Genomic DNA, 23119 nt, shown 5'->3' on the forward strand with positions numbered 1-23119 from the left:
ATTATCTCATCTCAGCTCGCTGAAAGAGACTCTTAATATCCTTTTGCAGCTCTACAACTCCTGGGCCTCCTAAGTCCCTCGTCTGGGGAGCTCCGATACATTTGCCGAGAGCGATGCCATCCTAGACGCTCTATCCACTCATTGCTGGGCCCCCTCCAGAGTTTCAACATGCTGGCACTTTCAGAAATGCAAATCTCGACATTTTGACCCAACACGAATTTCTCAAATAAATGATATTTCACAGCCCAACGGCTTCCTCCCCTGCTGAGAAGAGAATTTATATTTGCATTGACTTAAAATGACTTCTGATGGAAGGAGGGGCGAGGAGCGGGGAGGAATGATCCATTGCTTAAAAGCATGGTGTTCCATCCGCAGCATCAGGGAATATCTGTTGGGCAACAGGAGGACTGTTTGTTCAATATTCTCACTTTAAATACCTCCCCTTAAGATCTCAGGAATTGTAGTTCCAGCATCGACTCACGGTTCTGTTCAGATAAGTCCATATGAATATGTGAGCAGGAGTGTGAGCAGGAGTAGGGCATTTAATAGCTGACCCGCAAAAGTATTTTGTAGCTGAAGGTATTGGGTAGCTGGTACACACTGGCATTTAGTTTATCCGGCAGTTTTAGATTGCTGACAGGGACTGTGGCCTTGAGTAACTGACCACTGGTAACTTGCGCTAGATACCTGACAAAAATCAAGTCAAACAGTCAGCTAGTCTAAAGTGCTCATCTACTCAACAATTATATTCCCCTTGTCCAGCCACATTCAACATTTTGATATTTTGAGACTTTCAAACTCAAAACTGCAAAACTGAATGCGTTGCCATATTACAAATAGCCTTGAATATGCAAAGTTTGACCTTTAACAAACTGCAGTTCCCATAATCCTTTGGGGGAGGCCATGACTGTGGGAAATGGTATCATGGTACATTAAATGTATGGTGTGAATGTGGCCTTCGATGGTTGACCTCAGCTGCAGGAAAACTATGGTCCTTATGTTTCACTAAGGTTTAATTTTTAATTAAACCATGGGTTTAAATGTAGTTAGGCTTGTGCTCTGCGACTACTTAGGCCCCCCACAGCAGCCATTTTGAGGCTTACAAGGCTCTCAGAGCAGCCATTATGTGGTGGTGTCCACAACAGTTTAAAAGTAAAGGGACCCCTGACTATTAGGTTCAGTCATGACTGACTCTGGGGTTGCGCTCTCATCTCGCTCTATAGGCCGAGGGAGCTGGTGTTTGTCCGCAGACAGCTTCCAGGTCATGTGGCCAGCATGACTAAGCCGCTTCTGGTGAACCAGAGCAGCACACGGAAACACCATTTACCTTCCCACCTGAGTGGTACCTATTTATCTACTTGCACTTTTGACGTGCTTTCGAACTGCTAGATTGGCAGGAGCAGGGACCGAGCAATGGGAGCTCACCCCATTGTGGGGATTCGAACCGCCGATCTTCTGATCAGCAAGTCCTAGGCTCTGCGGTTTAACCCACAGTGCCACCTGTTTCAAAATTGGCCATAAGTGGTTGGCGATTCCTTCCCTAGGGGATCCTTGATTGGGTGGGATCAGTCTACAAAACTGAGTGAAGCATTAACCCAAATCACAGATGACAAGTGTACCCCAAAGCTTGCACCTTCTTAAAAAAAGAAAAAGAAAACTCTGAATACTTGGCCCTACTTGGAATCTCCTGGAGCTTCACAGATTGCTCTCACACACTTTATTGCTCAGTGGTGGAAAATATGGCGGAAGGGCAGGGCAGACGGCCGAGGTTCCCACTGGCATCGCCATTCATCAAGCTCATTCTCGCAGTCATCCTCGACATGAAAAGCTCCAGAAAACCTTGTTTCTGCCACAAGTGACTTTTTCGAGCAGTTCATCATTCATTGTGCCATCTCAGTGATGGATAGCAGGACTTTGCAGGAGCTGCTTGGCGAGACTTGGACTTGCTGATACTTTCCCAAGGACATGAATCACTGTGTTCAACCTCACTTACATGCTAATGGGGGTCAGAGACCTATTAGAGTGTTTTGTGCTTCCCCTGTGAAGGCTGTGTATGGTGTTTGTGTGTATGTGTCATCAGCCTGTGGTAACCGAGACCAGGCCTCTGCTTTTATGATGCAGATATGCAGTCTGATGAAACGGAATCAATGTGGCAGTTAGGTAATTTTAGGCTCTTGGAGTAAATGGTCTTAATGGAGCCCCTCCACCCCCACTTCAAAATGTGGTGAACCACCCCGGCGTTTTGGGTCGCTCTTGCTTATTCTGTGCAGTGGGACCTTGGGCTTCTACCCCAAAGTCTTGTCTGGATAGCACCATTGAACAGAATCCACCCTCTCAGATTGATACGGCCTAGCTGTTTGGGCCAAGCGAGGTAACAGATAAGGTATCAGTGAGGCAATGCTAGGTCAAGTTCAAAGTGTTACTATTAGTATACAAAGCCCTTAGCAACTTGAGACGGGTTTACCTATGAGATTGCCATGAGATTACCTATGAGATTGCCATAGACATAGGAGCCAATATTTGAGGGGACTGGGGCCCTCCAAAGTTGGTGGGCATTGCCATTCAAATGGTGTGCATCCACCGTGTCATGTGATCATTTATGTGGGGTAGGACTTACCTGCCCCCATGCAATGTTTTATTCAAGTTGGCACCCCTGTCCATAGACTCAACATTTCAATCAGCAGAATTGACACTACTACAGGTGCCACAAAATACCCAGGCCACATTGGTAAGAACACAGTCATTTAGTGTGGCAGCAGCACCCTCACTTTGAAACTCCCTGCTTATTGATCTCAAAGCAGACGCCTTCACTGTATTTTAAGAAGGCAGGCAGGTGGGGGCTGGCTAAAGGCAGACTGAAGTTGGTGGGGCAGTGTCCACTGACCATTGTTCTAAATAATCAGGCTCTTCCTACATTCTCAGAAATGGTATACCCTACACCATATGAACAACAGGCAACACCACTTTCCCATGGTATCAAGCTGGTGACCTCAAGCTGAACATGACATCACTAAGAACCAATGAAGCCTACTGAGAGTGCAGGATTACTGCATCCATTAAATAGTGATCCCAAGTAGACCTACTAGAACTAAAACTAGATCACAAACTGGATCACTAATTGGGGAGCAGATTGAAGCTCAGTGGTAGAACATCTGATTTGCAAGCAGAAAGTCCTAGGTTCACTCTCCAGACAGGGCTAGGAAGGCTCCTTGCCTGAAACCCTGGAGGGCTGCTGCCAGCCAGTGTAGACAGTTCTGAGCTAGATGGACCAATGGTCTAACTCAGTAGAAGGCAGCTTCCTATGTTCCTAATGGTCTGTGAACGTATTGGGCACCTTTTGACCCTGCCACTGGCTGAAAAATTCTGATTTTTTATTTTATTTTAATGTTGCCAGAGGTATGTGCAAACACAAAACACCATTGTTAGTTGATTAAGGGCAGGAAACATATGAAGTACTTTTTAAAGCAAATGCTTTTTCATACCCATAGGAGCCTCCTGTTGTTGTTGGCCCAACTTCCACCATCCCTAAGATTTTGGCCCTTTGAGTTGGGTCTGATGGCAGTTGGAGTTCAATGACATCTGGACAACCACAGCTTTCCCCAGCCATGGCCAGGTTGCAGGCATACACATTTCCATATAAAACAAGACACTTATTTGCAACACCCCCTCCCTTTCCCACTTCATTGAAGCATCTTTGTATCCGTCACTGCAAAGGAGCAGATTTGATTTGATTTCCACGCTTTCACCAACAAACCTACTGGTCAAGCCATGTAAAGCATTTTAATTACAATTTGTATAACACATATAAATAAATATTACATTCTTTGAGTCTACAATGCATACTAGGCAAATTTTGTTCTTAAAAAAGTCGATCTATGTTATAGGGTGGTGGGTTTCGTCACACCCAGACAGTCAGACAAACAAAAGGGGGGTAGGGAATCTGGACCCAAATAAAACTTAACGAGTCTTTCAAATAATAATAATAATTGGAATTGATGAAGGCAAGCAGAGTGTGTTCCTATTTAGCAGGCAACACGGGGTGCAGCTTTCCAAAGATGTAGAAGAGAGTGACAAGACCTTTAAATCTCAACCAGATTTTGCTGCGAATCAGGAGGAAGAAGTGAACCTGGAATGTCAGGAACTGTGCTCTTTCGTCCCCTTGCCATTCGGACCTGCAATTAGAATGTTTTCCTGGGCTATGATAGTCCTCCCTGCCACCAGTGGAGCTCCACTCAGTCAGGCAGCACCTTGGTTTATTCTGACCTTGTGTGTTTTAACCCCACCCCCCCAGTTTAGTCCAAGGTTTTGATTGGGTGACAGGCAGCTTTGATTGGTGCTCCTTGGCTTCTAAACCTGGCTCTTTGAGCTGTGAGGGTACGTCTACTCACTTTCCTGCCTGCTTGCCAGGTCCCTCCAGTCCTGGGCACGTGGGACTCCCTGCTTCTCACCTTGCTGAGCTTCATCTGCAGCAGCCAGCAGTTCTTTTCCTGGTGTCAACTTTCCTCTTGTGCGGGGCCGGCCCAACCATGAGGTAAGGTGACGCAACTGCCTCAGGCAGCAGGATCCCCTGGGGCAACAGATCCTAATGTTGGACTTAGTTCCCCAATTGTTTCCTGATGCAGATCTTCACTCACTCCTTCTTCCCTGGCAGGGAGGGAGGCACCATCTTGTGGTTTGCCTCAGGTGCAAAAATGTCTTGAGCCAGCCCTGCTGCTGTGGCCTAACCTTTTCTGGGTGATGCAATATCATGGCATAAAGTTGCACAGATGAGGTCACCGGGGTTGGCTTTGGGCTTATGGTAGCTGCTGGGAATAGGGGATGGACTATAGTCCAGCGGTAGAGCATCTGCACTGCATGCAGAAGATACCAGGTTCAATCCCTGGCATCTCCTGGCAGGGCTGGGTGGGATCGTGCCTGAAATCCTGGTAAGTTTAGACATTATGGTTGCAGAAACTCATATTTTCTGTCCTGACATTCGGAAAGGAGCAGTGAAATGCCTCCTCTTCCACTTCTGTAGCATGTGGGGCAGAAGAGAAGGGATGAGTCTTACAGAATCTTCTTGCAGGTGTCTTTTGTTTTACTAATCATGGAGGGATAAGGACCATGCATTGAAACCCACCATCTTGTGCACCAGGAATTCTGCTGTCCCCAGTATCTGAGATTTCCCCAGGTGCTGCTCACACACTTCCTCACCCTTGAGGACTGGAAATTTGCTTCCATGCTCCTGAGGCAAAAAATAGTCATCTCCATGCGTGGAAGTCATGTGCTGGAGATGACAACACTTTTTTTTCCTTTTAGGATATAACTTTGGTTGTGAAAATGAAACTAGAAAGTTCATTTCTCCCTCACTCACCTGCAAAAGAGTGGACATAGTTCAGGAATGGTCAATGCCTAGCTTTGTCAGGACTAGCTTATTGTTCTAGTCTGAAGGCTGAAACAATACACCTGTTTTGAGATCTTAAGAATCTTTAAGTCAGTTTTCAACATTCTGTCACACTGTGGGGTGACCAAGAAAGAAAAGTGGGGCTAAGTAGATGAGTGGGTGGAGCAGCACCACAAGGAAAAGGTCCAGCCCCACTTAAGTGATGCACCTTTCTCCTTGCTCCCATATTTATGAATGACTGCCACCCAATCCTATGGGGGACAGTAGTGGGGTGCAGGAGGAAGCCTTTGGTTCTGATGTTGCAGAACTTCAATCCTCCTCATCCCATACCATTGGCTATGCTTGATAGGGCTGATGGGAGTTGTAGTTCCGAAACATCTTGAGGACCAAAGTTTATGCACAGCATGGATACAATAGAGCACTGCTCTTGGGGTGTGGGGTGCCAACATTGTAGTGTTGCAACTCCCCTGCCCACCCAAGAAGAAGGTAGCCAAGTTGCCACTAATTGGAACACCATCAATATATTTCCTCACCCTTCTAAAGACTGATCTAACATTACCAAGGGAAAGGCCATATCATTTTAATGATTCCTTCTACAAACCAGGACTTGAGTGTGGGACCATTGCCTCCTCTTCCAAAACACATGGCACCTGGGATGCCCAAAGTCTCCTTTAGCCTACATTTCTCAGGTCTTTGGGCTTCTATTCAGCTTGTGGAAACTGTGGGGTTTGCCCAGGTTTGGAGCAGGACTGACCCCACCTCTTGGCTTGGCTTAAAACAACAGCCTCCATGATGAGATGTGGGAGAAGAGACGTAGAACAGGGAAGGGGAAACCTGTGGCCTCACAGATGGTACTAGACTGCACCTCCCATGGTCCTTGACCATTGGACATCCTGGCTGGGGCTGGGAATTGGAATACAAGGATGTCTAGAAGGCCACAGGTTCCCCAAACCCAATGAAGGGGTGCATACAGATTAGGGCTGGAGAAAAGACTGGAGCTCTCTATCCTCGCCTCCCGCATGATAGTCTTGATGGGTTTTTATGGGTAGCATGTTTAATTTCCTGTTCTCTTGGGATGAAATCACAAAGGGAACATCACAATGGAAGCACCCACCACATAGAGGATCCTATGCAGCATTTTGTCAATGTCATTTGTCCACTGATGGTAAGGCATTATGCCAAGGGTAGCCCAAGTGATGCTTGGCATATGTTGGACTCCAGGGCCCATCAGCCACTGCCAGATGGCCACATGTTCCGCCATCCCTGGTTCAGTCTGTAATGGAGTTGGGATCGCCTAACATCTCATACTTCACAGGTACATCATACGTGCAATCAGGAACAATGAGGTCATTGTTTATTCAGGTTAAGAGATGCATGTGCTTCTGGAGAGGTTGACAGTTGTTAACTCTGCCATTCCAAAATGTTCAAGAACTTTTGACACAAAAAAGATGGACATGAAATATGCACCCAGCATCCTTGCCAGTGGTGGCCTCTGGGACTGGCAGGGCAGACACCAGGGAAGCCACAATGGATGGAGCCTGAGCCAATGGCAGGTGGCACCAACTAATTCCAATTTTGTCCTGTCTTCCTCCCTGCTAAGCTCCATAACTGCAAAATAGAGACTTAGGAGGAAGAAGCTGACATCCAGGGCCAATCCCTGGACTGGCTGTGAGAAGGCAGGCAGGGGGGCTCGGAGGAATCAAGAATGAGGTTGGTGGTGCAGTGCCCCATTCACCCTTGTGCCCCATCCTCCACTGATTCCAGCTTCTTCTCAATAGAAGGTGAAATCGTGTGTATGGGGGGAAACCCCAGTCCAAAGTGGGAAGGGCTAATAGTTGGCAGGTGGGTGATGAGGGCTGAAAAGGCTGCTTCAAGGGCCAGATCCAGCCATCAGCTGGCCCTTAATGAAATTCATGCATTCCAAAGGCATGCCACACTGAAATGAAGTGCTTGTGTTGATCATCTTCAAGTGTTGAGAGTATATGTAAACTAATGTTGGGATATTATTTTTGTTCCATAGAAAAACTCATTGGTTAATTATTACCCCCCACCCGCTGCATCCATCCAAAATGAAAAGTAAGGTATGAAAGGCAGAAGAGTGGGGAACAAAGGGGAGGGCGACCCTACATACAGCATATGACACAATCTTTTTTTTAAAAAAATCGAACTGTAAAGAAAAATAATATTGTCTCTCCTCTGCCTGGCATCACATCCTGTCTCTAGCTGCAGCGACTGTATGACTATTACCTTCAGACAGTCTCTTCATAAGTCTCAGTATCATATTTTTGATGCTTTATTAGAAATATAAAGAAGTTTTCTTTCTTTTTATTATCTTTTTTCCTTTTTTTGTAAAAAAAGAATACTTTTGGTACCTTGTGTTTAATTGTCTTTGTCACCCTAATCATCCATATCATAACCTCACCTTGTCCCAGCACATCATACTAGTCAGTTCAGTTCCTTTGGGCTTCTTGTCCCAAGTTCTGCCAAGCTGGTGCCCTCCAGATGTTTTGGACTACCAAATCCCATCAGCACAGCTGTACAGGCTGGGGCTGAGGGGTGTTGGTAGTCCAAAATGTCTGGAGGGGACCAGCTTGGTGAAGGTTAGCTTATCCAAATGGTTGGACATTCCATCTGGGGAGGGGGAATAAGAACAAGCCATCATGAACATCTTTAGCAAATACCTCTCCCTGACTATATATATATATATATATATATATATATATATATATTTGTTTTCGTAGATTTTCATTATATATATATAATCTGTTGTGTGTAAGTCTGTTCAGTTCCCCCCACAGTTCACACACACACAAACAGATCCATCTTATTCCGCAAGTCCCTCCCAACTCAACTGAAGGCATCAAGGTGTGGTTGCTAAACCATAAAAAACCCCATCAACTGAAGCTATGCTTTGTCTTTGAGCTTCTCCATGTAGTTTCTTATCTCTTTCGACTCCCCCAGGTCCATGTCATGGCAAACCCATTTAATGTCATCTTCATTGCAGTTGAGGATAGAGTTGATGGTGGGGCAACCATCGTCTGGAGGGATGGTGGTAAACGTCGTGAACTTCACCCGCTTCCGCTTGGAGGTGGGTGAATGCAAAGGGGGATCGGGTTTCGGCCCTTCCCCCTGCTTGCCCCCTGAGTCAGCCGACCGATGGATTTGGCTCTGGATACTTTTCGGTGTGCTGCCATTGAGGAGCTGGTTGCTCTCCTCAAAGCCTATCCCTCGGTCTATGTTAGTTGTGCGTTCGTTCTGCTGGGGGGAGACGTCCACTCGGTTCTCTAGGAGCTCACTTTCATTCCCAAGCCACACCCAGTCATGGGAGTGGCTCATGGAGGTTTGCCCTTCCATCGGAACTTGCTTGTGCCGGTATTTTAACGTGAAGGTGGCACAATTTATCAGGAAGACAAGGATGGCGAGGCAGAAGACTCCCAGCAGAGCATACATCCCAATCTCCAAGTCACTGAGACCCCTGGGTGCCTGCACAAGGTCACTGTCCTCTGTGCCACCATTGCTTTTGGGAAGGTCAATTTGTGCTGGGAAGTTGGTGAAGTCAATTGGGATGTTTTGGAGCTGCCCGTCATCCGAGAGCTTTTCTCCATCCAGGCTGTTCTTAAAGACTTTGCTTTTGATCGTAGACTTTGCAGTGGTGCCAGCTTTCCTGACGGAAACTTCCTCTCGTTCGGCAGAAGGGCTTCCAGGGTACCGCCCGTCTTGCCCATACCGCTCTTGGTCCAACACCTTCTGCCTTCGGTCGCTAGCATGGTTCTCGATCTCATCGGCATCGTAATCACCGGCCCCATGGGAGTTGGCATCATTCTGACCAAACTTGACCTTGATGCTACCGTTGCCTACGGCAAGAACACTCTTCCTCTTGGACTTCTGGCAGGTTTCAGAGATCATCATGTCCACTTTGACCAATGTGCCTTGTCCTTCGCCTTCTGCTGCAACCACTGGCCATTTCATAGCAGAGCTCTGGTGGGCTGAAATGACTGATTCATCGAGAGAGGAAGCCGAGAGGGAAAAGTCTTTGGGGTCGTAAATGTCCAGTGGGGTCACTGAGCCATCACTGAACTGGATCCAGGAGCTGACCACTGCTTCCTAAAAGATAAAGGAAATGGTTAACCACAAGATCTGAAATGGGCCCTTCATCTCACAGTTGCATGGAGAGATAGGTATAGGTTTTCCTGCTTCCTATCACTAAAATGAAGGATTATCAACTCAAACGAAATTGCCAATAGCTAAAACATGGAATGGGTTACTCAAGATGTAGTGATGTTCAACAACTAGACAAAATCATGGCAGATATAGATATCAGTGGTTACCAGTCATGATCACTGTATACTGCCTTTAGGATTAGTCACAATAAAATGTTTCTAAGTATCAGTTGCTATGAAATATGAATGGGAGAGCGATATTGCAGCCATGTTCTCATGTTCCCATGGGTCACTGTGATAACAAAATGTGGACTAGATAGACCTTTGGTCTGATCCAGAACGGCTTTTCTTATGTACCATTCTACCTTCACAGTTCTGAGATGAAGTATTTGTGTGCATGTATGTGCATAGGTGTGAATGGGGAGGGGGGAAAGATAATTCTTTCTATTTTCATTTTCCCTCTTCTTGGAAAGAGGAGCAAAAGGACCATCTAAATGATCATTTAGCCAAACTGTGTGTGATTGATACATTTTTTAATGGTGGCACGCCAATTATGGAACCATCACCTCGCCGATGTCATTTTGCTGCCCTGCAAAACCTTTCCAGGTCTATTTCCCCATGATCTTTTAATCCAGAGTAACTCATTTGATCTTTGTCAGTGTTTTTATGCAGCTTTTTATTACTTAACTTTTATTTCTGCTGACGATTATGCCCTGCTCTCTATAGATCTTGTTGCTTGGATATATGTTCCTTTTAAATTGTTTCTTCTCATCTGCTTTTATTGCAGGTTCCTTTTAAATTGTTTTTATTGTATTTCCTGAGATATATATGTTTTTATTAGCCACCCGGCAAAAGTGTTGGAAGGCAGGGGTAGAAATTCCCACATTGAATAAATAAAATATCCATTTTCATCAAAGCTGGAAAGAGGGAGGAAGCAAAATATTAATTAACAAAGCAACCCCTCATTTTTTTGAGGAGAGGAATCCTATAGCAGAGCTACTGCCACTTCTTCTAAATCACTGTAAACACGGCAGGTGTGTTTTCTCTCTTTTTTCCATAGGAACACAGGGAACTGCTTTGCAGTGAATCAGACCCTTGGAACATCTAACTCAGTCCTTTCTATACTGACTGGCAACTGCTTGCCGGGATTTGGCAGGGGATTTTCTCAGCCCTACTAAAGATGCCCAAGGATGGAGCCTAGGACCTCCTGCATTCAAAGAAGATGCTTTTACCAGTGATCTACATTCCTTCCCCAAATCAATATCCAAGTTAAAACCTGATACAGGGACACAGGAAGCTGCCTTAGTGGAGGCTGTCGGTGTTTGAAAAAGAAAAGGTTCTGACCTCCTTTTTACTCCTTTGCCTAGTCCTCAGACCTTAGTTGGCACAAAAGAGTCTTTGAGAAAGAGTATTCTTGCAGAGTATGGCTGCTTTTATTCTTAAAAAGTCTTCTTCTCCAACCATGACCCACAGCTTTTACACACACCAAACGCAACCAGCTTTCTACCATCCAACCAACCCACTCCAAACACTAACACTGGCCACTCTATATATACAGGTACAATTTGGTGAAAGGTTGCACGAGTCATTGTAGGCCACTGACTCATGCTGACTTAGTTCTTTTAGCATTAAAGAAACAGCGGCCAATTTTTAGGCATGACAGGGGCTGGTTCATTTGGGCAATCAATCTCAGTCTCCCTCAGCCAATTTGCATGCAGTCCATGGGGTGGCCCTGGTGGTCAGCCTCCTCCTTCTGAGTCTCAGGTTTGCCCTTCTGGAACTCAGCAGGGAGGAGGGAGGTGGGGAGAAAACTAGAATTAGTTGACCCAAGTGCAACAGCACTGCCTCTACTTGTGACCCCCAACACCTGGCATTCAAAGGCATATGGCGTCCCATTGTGCTGTCCAATCATAATGCCAGCATATGTTACCAGGTTGTTTGCAGGCAGCTGAGATTTGTTCCACCCCAGCTCAGAACAAAGGGCACAGATACCCTTCTGGTTAAATTTCAAGCTTTTTGCTGACAACAGCGAAGGGCGTTTAGTTCCCTGGGAGCCTGGGACTCAGCTAACATTCCATTTTGAAGCTAAGCCACAGCATGCTTTGCAGAGACCAGGTGAGGGGAAAGTGTACCATGGCACTGCAGAGAAAGGACAAAGGGCTCAATGTTTTTAGAATGCTCAACATGTTAAGTTGGAAAGGACCCCAATGGTTATTTAGTCCAATCTCCTGGAATCGCTGATAAGGGTCTGGAAACCAAGCTTTATGAGGAATGGTAGAGAGAGTGGGTATGTTTAGCCTGGAGAAGAGGAGACTGAGTGGTGACAGCCATCTTCAAATACCTCATTGGAGGTTTTTAAACAGGGGTGGGAGGTCTCCTGCATTGCCAGGGGTTGCACTCAATGTCTCTGAGGGTCCCTTGAAACTCCACAATTCTATGATCCTTCTGTTGAAGGCTAATTGTGGTGTGGGGGTGTTTTTAGTGTGCTTGGGGGTGACGCTGAGGAGAGGAGGACTATACTTCCTGGCTGTGTCATCCCCCCACCATAACTGTCCCTCCTCCATTTGACATCCAGTTGCAACACGATGGGCATTTTTGGCAGGGAGGTCACAGCTGGGGAAGGAAAAGTGAACATCACAAAAAGCTACTGGCTACAATAGAAGGCTCCCCACCCCCGCCACGATTACAGCAGGAAGGAATGGGGCCCTTTTGGCACTTGGGGGTGCCTCTGTGGGCACTTGGGTGCTGTGTTGGTGACTCATGGTCTAAGCCAGCCTTTGCCAATTCGGTGCCCTCAAGAGTACCACTCCCATGGTCTTCAGCTAGTGCTGTGCTGGCTGGGGCTGAAGGGAATGGTAGAATCCATGAAAAAAAGAAATGATGTGGCACTGTGTCCTTCAAAGAACTGTTTCTGCAAAGCTGGCCATGCTGGCGTGCTGCATCAATAAATCGCCCCCACCCTCTTTCTTCGACAGGCACCTCCAATTACCATCAAGGAATGAAGATGGATGAAAACCATCTCATCTGCAGAGCTTCAATCTTTCATGATGGCACCCGAGATGTGACGGATCTCCCCCTGGCCCATTAATTACAAGTCATAAACATGGAGAGATTATGGCAGCCCTGGTTACATTCGCCTCCTCTTTCCTTCCTTCCTTCCTTCCTTCCTTCCTTCCTTCCTTCCTTCCTTCCTTTCTTTCTTTCTTTCTTTCTTTCTTTCTCAGTTCTGCAGTTCTCTCTGCAAGCAAGCAACATTTTCACAGGATTGCTGCCAATGGTCCTTTTTTAAAAAATTGGGATGATTTATTTGATGGCAGCAATGATGGGAAGAGTGTGAGATCACTTTGAATGGCAGCACAGCACAGCTGAAGGGAAGAAAAAACTGGGACCACTCCAGCAGTTGTGGGTCCATTGCAGGACCTCAGATGTTGAACAAAATATAGAGCATGTGCAGGAGAAGGTAACCTGTAAGGTGCCCAAATTCCAGTCATGCTACTCCCAAAGTAAGCTGAAGTGATTTACATTAAAACAAATGAAGAACATCTAATGGAAATCTAAAAACACAGCAATGCTGATAAAATGCAGGACTTACAGACCCCACCCCATAGAAAGAGGCCACAATGGTACCCTTCAAATTAAGGACCAAAAGGCCAAGTAAAGATAAATGTCTTTGCCTCAAAATAAATATGGTGTCAGGTGGCACTCCATGGGGAGAACATTCCACAAGTGAAGTGCCACTACGAAAAGGCCCAATTTTGTGTTGCCGCTCTCCAAATCTTCCATGGGGGGGGGGCACTCAAAGAAGGGCCTCATATGATGATTGCATTGTCTGGGTTGGGTCATGTGGGGAGAGGCAGTTCTTGAAGGACTGGGTTCTTGAGGTAGATTCATTCATTCATTCATTCATTCATTCATTCTATTAGATTTATATACTGCCTGTCACTGACTGAAAGTCAGGGCCAACCAGCTGAACAGCAGTGACTCCAAGACCCACTGAAATTTGCTACATTCCAGAGCTTCCAACTGGGAAGTATGGAGTATAGCGGATACAAACAGAGCTTGAAGTCAGCACCAGTCAGCAGAGATCTTCCTGTGCAATGGAACTTGAGTTCAGGCTATGCTGTGAAGGAAAAATGTGTTACCTGATGTCATGATATCAGGTGATTGGCAGGGGGTGGCTCTGCCTGTCTGTCAAAGTGGCCAGCTGGGGGTGGGGGAGATAAGGATTTGCCCTGCTGGACTGAAAGGTTTCCACATCACCACATTAGAAAAAGAAGATTTGGTTCAAAAATGGACAGCTGTGAAGGAAGTATCCAGTTTTTCACCCCTTCAGTATTGGGCTGTGCTGTCATTCATGATGAGGAAACGTCTCATATCTGAGCAGGCTTCTATCATTGCTTGAGTCAAATCAATCATATTGTGTTCTGATGAACGCAGGCAGAGCCCATGGAAAAAACACCGTTTGTCTTCTCATTGACATTTGTAAGCCACTCTGGGAGCCATTTTTTGCTGAACAGTGGGATAAAAATGTTTTAATTCAGATCTTTAATTCAATCAAATTGCCTATAATGTTAAATGGTCCTGGAGAAAGAGAATGGGGAAGAAGAGAAAGGGAGATGTAGCCACCATGTAACTCAGGCATAGGCAAACTCGGCCCTCCAGATGTTTTGGGACTACAACTCCCACCATCCCTAGCTAACAGGACCAGTGGTCAGGGATGATGGGAATTGTAGTCCCAAAACATTTGGAGGGCCAAGTTTGCCTATGGCTGATGTAACTGCTGCTTGAGTCACTTGCTGATGACTGTGTCTACAAAGGGACTCCAACTCCCATCAGCCTCAGCCAGCATGGCCAGTGATAATGAAAGTGGTAGTCCAACAACATCTGGAGGGCCGCATGATTCTCATTCCTGAGGTAAGCTGTATACGCCAAATGTAAGTAAGAAGATCTTAACACAATCAGAGGACTGTTACTTTCCTTGTAACTCTCCCCGCCTTTTTTAAATATCAGAGAGTTTCTCAGTGTGCAAATAGAAAGATGACACACAGTGCTGGGCCATGAGAACAATCTTTGGTGAACCAATAGCTGTGGGACTAGCTAAAAGGTAAAGGTAAAGAACCCCTGACCATTAGGTCCAGTTGCGACCAACTCTGGGGTTGCGGCGCTCATCTCATTTTACTGGCCGAGGGAGCTGGCGTACAGCTTCCGGGTAATGTGGCCAGCATGACTAAGCCGCTTCTGATGAAACCAGAGCAGCGCACGGAAACGCTGTTTACCTTCCCGCCGGAGTGATACCTATTTATCTACTTGCACTTTGACATGCTTTCGAACTGCTAGGTTGGCAGGAGCAGGGACCGAGCAACAGGAGCTCACCCCGTTGTGGGGATTCGAACCACTGACCTTCTGATTAGCAAGTCCTAGGCTCTGTGGTTTAACCCACAGTGCCACCCGCGTCCTGGGACTAGCTAGTAGTCAAGATCAAAGAGGATAGAGGAGCAAGGCAGGAATCAGGACCAAAGAGTGAGCTGGAACTAGAGGACAAGCCAGGAGGCAGGGTCAAGGAGCAAGCCAGAGAGTCAGGACTGAAGAATTAGCAAGAATACATGTGTGCATCAGAACTCAGGGAGACCTTGTTCTCCAGCAAGGCTCTGCTGGCACAGAAAACCCTCTTCTGCTCCTTCCTGCTCAGGAGGATTCAATCTCCAGCATGGGTGGATGGAGTCAGTCCAGGGCTTGATGGTACTTCATTGAGAAGGTGCCACCTGCAGTTCAGTGGCTCACCACATGGGGCAGCTGCAAACAGAACCAGCAGCTCCTGACATTTTCCATTTCCCCCTCCTGCCCCTGCCCCCACCTTCAGGAAAAAGAAATGTGAGAGCCTTGCTGGGTCTGGCCAAAGGTCCTTCTAGTCCAGCATCCCATTTCTCCTATTTATTTTTAGTCAATCAGATGCTTCCCAGAAGCCCACATGCAGGGCTCAAATACAACAACTATTCTCTTCTGTTGGCACCCATCACCTAGTAGTCAGAAATACATAGGATTTGAACATGGTGGTTCCAGATAGTGATCATGGATAAGAGCCATGGTTCTATGCCAGAGGTCATTTCTACCTTTGAATAGACAAGAAAACACAAACCAGGGAGGGATTGGGGAGGAAGTTGGTAGCGATGAAGTCTCCTCCAGCCTCAATGGAGCATGAAGAATAGGCAGGAGTTATTTCACTCCGGGACATTCCTGCACTATCCTCCATTAGCAGCCCAAGATAAAGGAGCCAAGCCTAAGTGCCCATTAAAATCTCCCCATTCTACTCTCTTTTCTTTCTCCTGAGCTGGTTTTTATAGCTTGTTGGGCAGGGAGACAAAGGAGAGCACAGAAGTGCATCCTGTGCATTGGGGAGTCTCAACTTCTTGGGTTGGACTGATGCACTCATTTTCAATCTGCAGGGATTTATTCATTTCTGTTTATGGTGGGGAGCATCCTAAAGCAGCATCTTCCTCACCTTCTGCCCAAATTGGCACAGCCCATTCTACTATCTCACTCTGCAGCATCTTTATAGTGACTGCTTCTAGACATGTGAGGGAAATGAGTGTCCCCTTGCAGATTCCTTCTGTGTCTGCCTCACCTACTTATTTGATTTGCCTCAAGATTGAGACTTCTATACATTCCTCATCTCCATAGAAGCCACGACCTGAACCTTTCTGCTCGGAAGCTTTGCCCTGGCTCAGTTGGAGTATCAGAGACCTGTGAATTAAGTAGGATCAGCACACTGGTGCCTTGATGAGCTCCAATGCTAACCTGCTTCTGTCAGCCAAATCTGAGAATAATAGGCTACCAGGAGTGAATGGCTTTGCCCTTCCAAATGGAAGAAAGGAACATGTTCACCTGCTCGTCTCCTCTCCCTCCCTCCCTATTTTCAATGGAAGCGAAGTCAATTGGGGGTGGGGCTTGAAATACAAACTTCAGTTAAAAGAGCATCTCCCCAAAATGTCTTATACCTTCCGCCACATCACTGTTGCCTGCCATGCAACCCTCTCCCTTCCAGAGCTGCCAACTTCAATAAAATATTTTTTTTTTGGGGGGGGGAGCAGGTAAGCCCAACCCTGCATAATCAATGACATGACACAGTGCACACACAGCATTTGAATGGCAATGCCCATCAACTGCAGAGGGGGCAGAAGCACCCTAAAATATTTTATTAGGGGAGGTGAAGACCCTTTGGCTCCCATGCCTCCTTCCTTTCCCTGGTAGTGGGACAAGGGTGGCAGCCCCTTTTCCTCTTCATTGGGATACCATTGGTCTCAGGAGTTTAGTTAGGGCTCTTGAGAAAATTTAATTCAACTTGGCTCCTAAGCCCAGTAGAGTTTATTGAATTTGGGAGCCCTAGAGAAAGTCACTTCCCAGAGCTCATTCAGCCTGGAACACTACTTCCACCACCAACACCCAATCAACAGGTAAGTTTGGAGAAAGAAAAAGGGAAGAAAGCAGGATAAGAGTTCTTGGGATAGGGGTTGGTTGGAGGGAAATTGAAAAGCTCAGAATCAAATCCTGGGATCTTCAACATGCAAATCATGTGCTTTACAACTGAGCTGTGGACCTCTGCTTCATTCTGAGAGCACTAAGGGATTGTTTTTTTAAGCACCTGCAAGGAAATACTGAAGCAAGCAAGCAGGCATATTTAGGCAAACCAAAGAGAATAGCATCACTTCAATGCTACTTTAAAATACCTTTTTAAAGACCTTGACAACCACAGATAGCAGTTGAGCTCTCCCCATCGTCAGATGTGCAGGACTCTCAGAGCAAGGAGGAACCAGTGGCTTATGAAACGGGTCTACAGCTCAGCTGTAAATCACATGATTTGCACGTTAAAGATCCCAGGATTTGATTATGAACATCTCAATTCAAAAAGGTCTCAGGGTGCCATCCTAAGGAAATAAATCTTATGCATCCTTTGGAGACCCAGTATCTATGAGAAGAGATCGATCCATGGTCAAACTTGGTATATGGCAGATTTGTGTGTTCAGCTTGCATACATTAAGCAGCTTTCTCCAATTTTTGCTGTTCTGCATTATGTATGACGCAGTCATGTTCTCCAGTGTGATTCCCTCTCAAGCCTGGAGGAAGACATAACAGGAAGAGGCACCACTCAGGGAGCCTATGCCCCACACTCAAGAATTTTCTGAAGCAGAATATGTGTCTTTGCTGGAGTCTTTGCATTTGTAAGACACACACACACTTTGTCTGTTCCACACATGATCTAGAGCAATATGGAATGGGCATTTGTTTAAAGAGAGCCAAACAAAACATGAAAGCTAAAATTCTCAGGAAACAGATTACTGTGTCTCTCCAGAACCGCCACCCCTGCTACAATGGCGGGATCACAGTATGCACACAGTTCAGTGCATTGCTCAAGAGAACTGCCCAAATAGATAGAACAAAACAGGATTCCACATACTCTACCTGTTTGGGTGTATGGAGCAGCTCCTGGGCCACAGTGACAGCCACAACAGCTCGGTTACTCACTGCACTGGGCTGAAGGAAGAGTGATAATCCAGCTACCAGCTGGACCCCCATATCCGTGATGGTCACCTTCTCATCCAGCACCGTCACAGTTTTCTCTGCCAAGATGGAATCAGACAGCGGAGACAATACCTTTGGGAGAAGCCAAAGGACAACAAGGAATCTATTTAAGATGGGGTTAAAGAGCAATAGTCACCCCTCCCCGAATTCCTTATGCCAATTTATGTTTTCTCACATGAGTATTTCAAGACTCTAGATGTCTCACAATAACGTCTATGGCGGGGGTTGGAGAACCAGCATGGTCGTTGCTAGCACAATTTTATACATCGTTGTTGGAAACAGGACTTTGGCAATGGCTAGTCTACCTACCCCTTAGTGAAACTGTGAAGAGGGCAGTCAAACACCTTGAGAGGTATAAAGCACTACAGGTCACTGGCAGAGCCATCTGCTTTGTATCAGTGGTTCCCAATTAGCTAAGTACTGCAAACCCTGTTTTTCAAAAGCCAATCCATGGATCCTCTACTTTTGACAATTTTGATATCTCTATGGTAGTTTTGTTATGTGAATGGTGTCTCAGACCCCGTAGGTGGGTTATGCAGACCCCCTGGGGGCTGTGGACCACCAATTGGGAACCTCTACTTTATATGACAAAAGGCCCATCCATGGCATCACCAAGCACGTCTGGGGAAAGACTCCCAGCATCACTAGGGCTGGGGAAATGCTAATGTAAACCAGGGATTGGCAACTTGTGGCGGTCCAGATGTTCGATTGCAATTCATGCCTACCCAGACAGTGTTACTAATGGTCAGGAATGATAGCTATACACCAGAACATCTGTAGGGTCACAGACTCCCTGCCCCCATTGTAGACCATAGTAAGTTAGACAGACTAATGGCCCAGATTGGTATAAGGCAGACTCCTATGTTCCTATCAGGTATGTTGACTTGTCACTTGTTGGTATCTTTTGCATACAGAAGATCCCAAGTTCAACCCCCAGCATTTCCTGGTAGGTCTGGAAGAGGCCCCATCTGAAATTCTGGAAAGCCACAGCCATTGAGTGCTGACGTTGACAATACTGAGCTAGTTGACTCCGTACAAGGTGGCTTCCTAAATTTAGGCCTAGAGTTTTCAACTATGGGAGAGGACCTGAAAGCACATCCTTGGAGAGAGGTATATTTAAAAAGAGGTGTTGGACCATTGGAAAGCAGTAAAGATGGGCCCAGTTTCCTGCTTCTGGGAGCTGTAAACATCATTTGAATGTATGGTAGATAAGACCATTCAGCTGAAGTTCTGGCTTAATGGGGTCAGGACATATGAGGGAAAGAGCCAGAAACAACATCCCTTCTGGAGGGACTCCTTATACATAGATAATTCAGAAAACCAAGAAAGCTTAGTTTCTTTGCTGCTGCTATTCATGGATCAGGCCCCGAGGAAATAATATCTATGGCCAGAAGGGCTTCCTGTAGCTATTGGAAACAGGATGGCAGGGAAACCTTGCAGGGCTGACTGTCTAAGGTACAGGGAACGTTTGCTTGAATCTGAGTTGTCTGGACTCTTTGGGGAACAAACATACAACATGGCTTTTGCCCCAGTGAGAGTTACCATTTTCAGTTTACCCTTTTCTGTTCTGAGCAGTCTACTGAGGGCCGCAGGACAGTGACCAGCAAGACCAGAGGCAAAAGTGGATGGGGTAATACATGTACCATTGCATGGTATGCTGGTCTCCACACATACTCACCACCCCTCTGGGTCCCCCATCCAGACAATGAAGAGGCATTGTCAGTGCTCAATGACACGTTCTAGCTAGGCAGAAACACTTGGGATGCAAAGCAGAGCCCATGAGGTATGTGGTCTGGAGAGAGGGGCATGTGCTGGGCACAGTAAGTAAAGGTAAAGGTACCTCTGCCCGTTCGGGCCAGTCTTGCCAGACTCTAGGGTTGTGCGCTCATCTCACTCTATAGGCCGGGAGCCAGTTCTGTCCGCAGACACTTCCGGGTCACGTGGCCAACGTGATGAAGCCGTTTCTGGCAAACCAGAGCAGCACACGGAACGCCGTTTACCTTCCCGCTGGTAAGCGGTCCCTATTTATCTACTTTCACCCAGAGGTGCTTTCGAACTGCTAGGTTGGCAGGTGCTTGGACCGAACGACGGGAGCGCACCCTGCCGCGGGGATTCAAACCGCCGACCATGCGATCGGCAAGTCCTAGGCGCTGAGGTTTTACCCACAGCGCCACCCGCGTCCCGCTGAGCACAGTACCCTGGGCCAAATAGAGAGGCCTATTTTGACCCCAATTTTGAGGTTCCCCACCCCTGCTTTTGCCCATGCTCAGAATCTGGCAAGGCATAATGCCCAGGAACCATGCTACTAATTCAAGGCATCCGAGGAAGCTTCAGCCCTGCCTTTCTTGCACAATAAAACCATGGAATGGGATGCTCTCATACCTAGGTGCAACCACAGCAGCTCAAAAGATGGCAACCATTGTTGACTGACCTGGACCATTGTCATGCCGACTTCCTGTCCCACCAAGACTTTGCCTCCCTGTAGCTGGGCCACGTGAGGCTTCTCCAGCTTCATGAAGTCCGTCACCAAATCCGTGATGTCAAACTGCCAATCAGATCCTAGCAAATAGGTGAGCTGTCCCCACGGGCTGGTGTCCTCAGCTACAAACTGGGTGAGAACCCGCACCATGGCGTGCTGGTACTGGAGGGTGCAGCCTCGTCCTTTCCGCTCATCTTCGTCCTCGTCATCACTCTCCCTTGTAGGTCTGAAAGATTATTATTTCAACTTAACATTCATTCCCAACCAGCACAGATATCTAGCAGGCGTGCCTCATGTGCACAGATGTGCCTTTTACGAACAAAATGCACCTTGCAAGCATATGAAGCAAACTCTTGCTTGGAGAAACCAAAGAAGACCAATACGTTCTATTATGGTTGCTAGATCATGGTCAATGCACTTTCTCATAAGCCCCTAGTCAATGATGAGGACCATGCCCAGACAAAAGAGTTTAGCTCAGTTGTAAAGCACATACATTGTGTGCAGAACATAGGAATTCCATCTGTCTCACTCAAACCACCCTTTCATCACCCAGGAAATTAAGACTTTGCATTATTTCCAAAAACCAAGCTTATCAATGGCAAGGGGGGTGACCCCAAAGGTAAATGAGGAATGGAGGAAGGTGTCAGACTGAGTGAGACTGGTGGTCCATCTAGCTCATCGTTGTCCACACTGACTGACAATGGCTCTCAAGGGTTTCAGGGAGGAGGCCTTCCTACCCCTACCTGGAGATGCCGGGGACTGAACCAGGGTCTTTCTGCATGCAAAGTATATATGTGCTCCACCACTGAGACTTGGCCCTTCCCCAGAAGTCTCATGCTCAGTCACTGGCATCTCCACTTAAAACAACCCATTCACAGGTTGTGGCAAGGACTCCTGCCCCAAACCCTGGAGAACTTCTTGCCTAGATAGACAAATAATCTCACCTGGTATAAGACAGCTTTGTACGTTCCAAACTGGGGAAGGGATATACCCCTATGCCATCCTCATGGATTCTCTGTTGCCATGCCATTGCCATAGACCATGCTCTTCCTCACCCTCTCCTGTCCTGTGGATTGGCAATGTGGAGAGGCAAAGGGATCTCTTCAATGGAAAGAGGGTGGGGGCTCAGAGCTTCTTTCCTATTTATTACATTTGAAACCATTCAGCTTTCTGCGCTTCAAACTTTGAAAGCACTACAGGAAAAGTGAACTGGGAGGGTTTGAAATATAGAGGGTTAATTTCCCACATGGTGCTGGTGGGGGAGAGCTGAGTCCCTTCCAAGCTTTGTGTCTTCCACCGCTATCTCTCATGTGCCAACCTTCCTTAGCAGTTGGGAAAGTTTAGCTGTGTGAGAGAGCACCTCAGGCCTCCTCAGCTTCCCTGGTCTGTTTGGAGGTCATCTCCAGGATTCTAAAGAAGGAAAGGCAGGCTGATACATCAGCCTGGCTTGGAGGAGATCAAATGCATTTAGCAACAAAGCTCACCTCTTGTTCAAAATGATGGGAACTCTCCAGCCTTTTATTTGACTCAGCTCAGTATCCGAAACATCAATCTGAAGAGGCAGGCGTGGCACCCATACAGTAACCTGCAGAGGAGCACTCAGGTACTGGTAGGTGAAGTTCACCACTGCATTCACTTTGCCTTTCATTTCCTTGCCGTTGACATAAACATAGTCACACCTGTCGGAAACCTAAAAGAAGAGGAGGGAAAAGAGAAGTATTTAAGGGTGACACCAGTGGGTATGCCATTTGAATAAATGTAGCTGATTCCCTCCAGATGTTCTGGGATGTAAATTCTTTTTTAATACAGGCCCTTACAAAAAACCTGAGGGTGATGGGCACCATCTTAGAAGCAGTGTTCGTTTTCCCTATCATACAAGAGGAGGTACTTCTTATGAGCACCTGAGAAGGCGTGTTCCCTGTTATACAGAAGGGAATGCCTCTTCTAATATGGTGTCTACAGCAGAGGTGGGAAGCTGTGAAACCAGGGATGATAAAACTGTGGCCCTCCAGATCTTGTTGGACTCCAGCTTCCATCAGAGCCAGCCAGCATGGCTAATGGTCATGGCTAATGGGAGCTGCAGTCTGATACCATTTGGAGTCAGCCAGGTAGGGGAAGTCCATGTGAACATGTGTGAACCTGTATCACAAATCCACAACACAGGGTTTGAAACCATCCCATATCATCTCTCCCTCGATTTCTTGTATCCTCCTTCCTTCCTTTTTAAAAAAATATTTTTTGAATTTTATAACAAAAAATGGTACAAATCTCATTCAGCATGTTCTTTACAATTATTCTCCCTCCCCTCCTCTGGACTTCCCTCCAACTCCCCCTCTGCTGAGTTATTTAGTTTTATTTATCGTATCCTGTTTTTCCAACACAAAAATAAAATCCCTTATCATTTCTCTGAAATATCTGCTACTCAAATGAAATGTGAAAGTTTATTCAAATCCTGCCAGTGAATCCAGTCCATTCTGTTGTTTCTGCAAATAAACTGTAAATGGTTCCTAGACTCTGCTG

The 23119-nt window shown here is 46.5% G+C and overlaps 1 protein-coding gene across 2 annotated transcripts in view; it reads right to left on the reverse strand.

The window, feature by feature from the left end:
• Positions 1–3766: 3766 nt before the first annotated feature.
• TMEM132C (transmembrane protein 132C) overlaps positions 3767–23119 on the reverse strand; it is a 268800-nt gene continuing 249447 nt past the window's right edge. Inside the window, exons 6-9 of one of the 2 annotated variants that reach the window (XM_083476414.1) lie at positions 22084–22289; positions 20552–20825; positions 18001–18192; positions 3767–9487 (exon numbers count right to left, since the gene is read on the reverse strand). In XM_083476414.1, the coding sequence (XP_083332540.1) occupies positions 8288–9487; positions 18001–18192; positions 20552–20825; positions 22084–22289 (1872 nt within the window). In that variant the 3' untranslated portion in view covers positions 3767–8287. The remainder of the gene's footprint in view (positions 9488–18000; positions 18193–20551; positions 20826–22083; positions 22290–23119) is intronic. The other variant, XM_083476415.1, reaches the window with a different exon arrangement.

Source organism: Podarcis liolepis, assembly GCF_965112155.1.
Source record: "Podarcis liolepis genome assembly, chromosome: 15".
Taxonomy (NCBI): domain Eukaryota; kingdom Metazoa; phylum Chordata; class Lepidosauria; order Squamata; family Lacertidae; genus Podarcis; species Podarcis liolepis.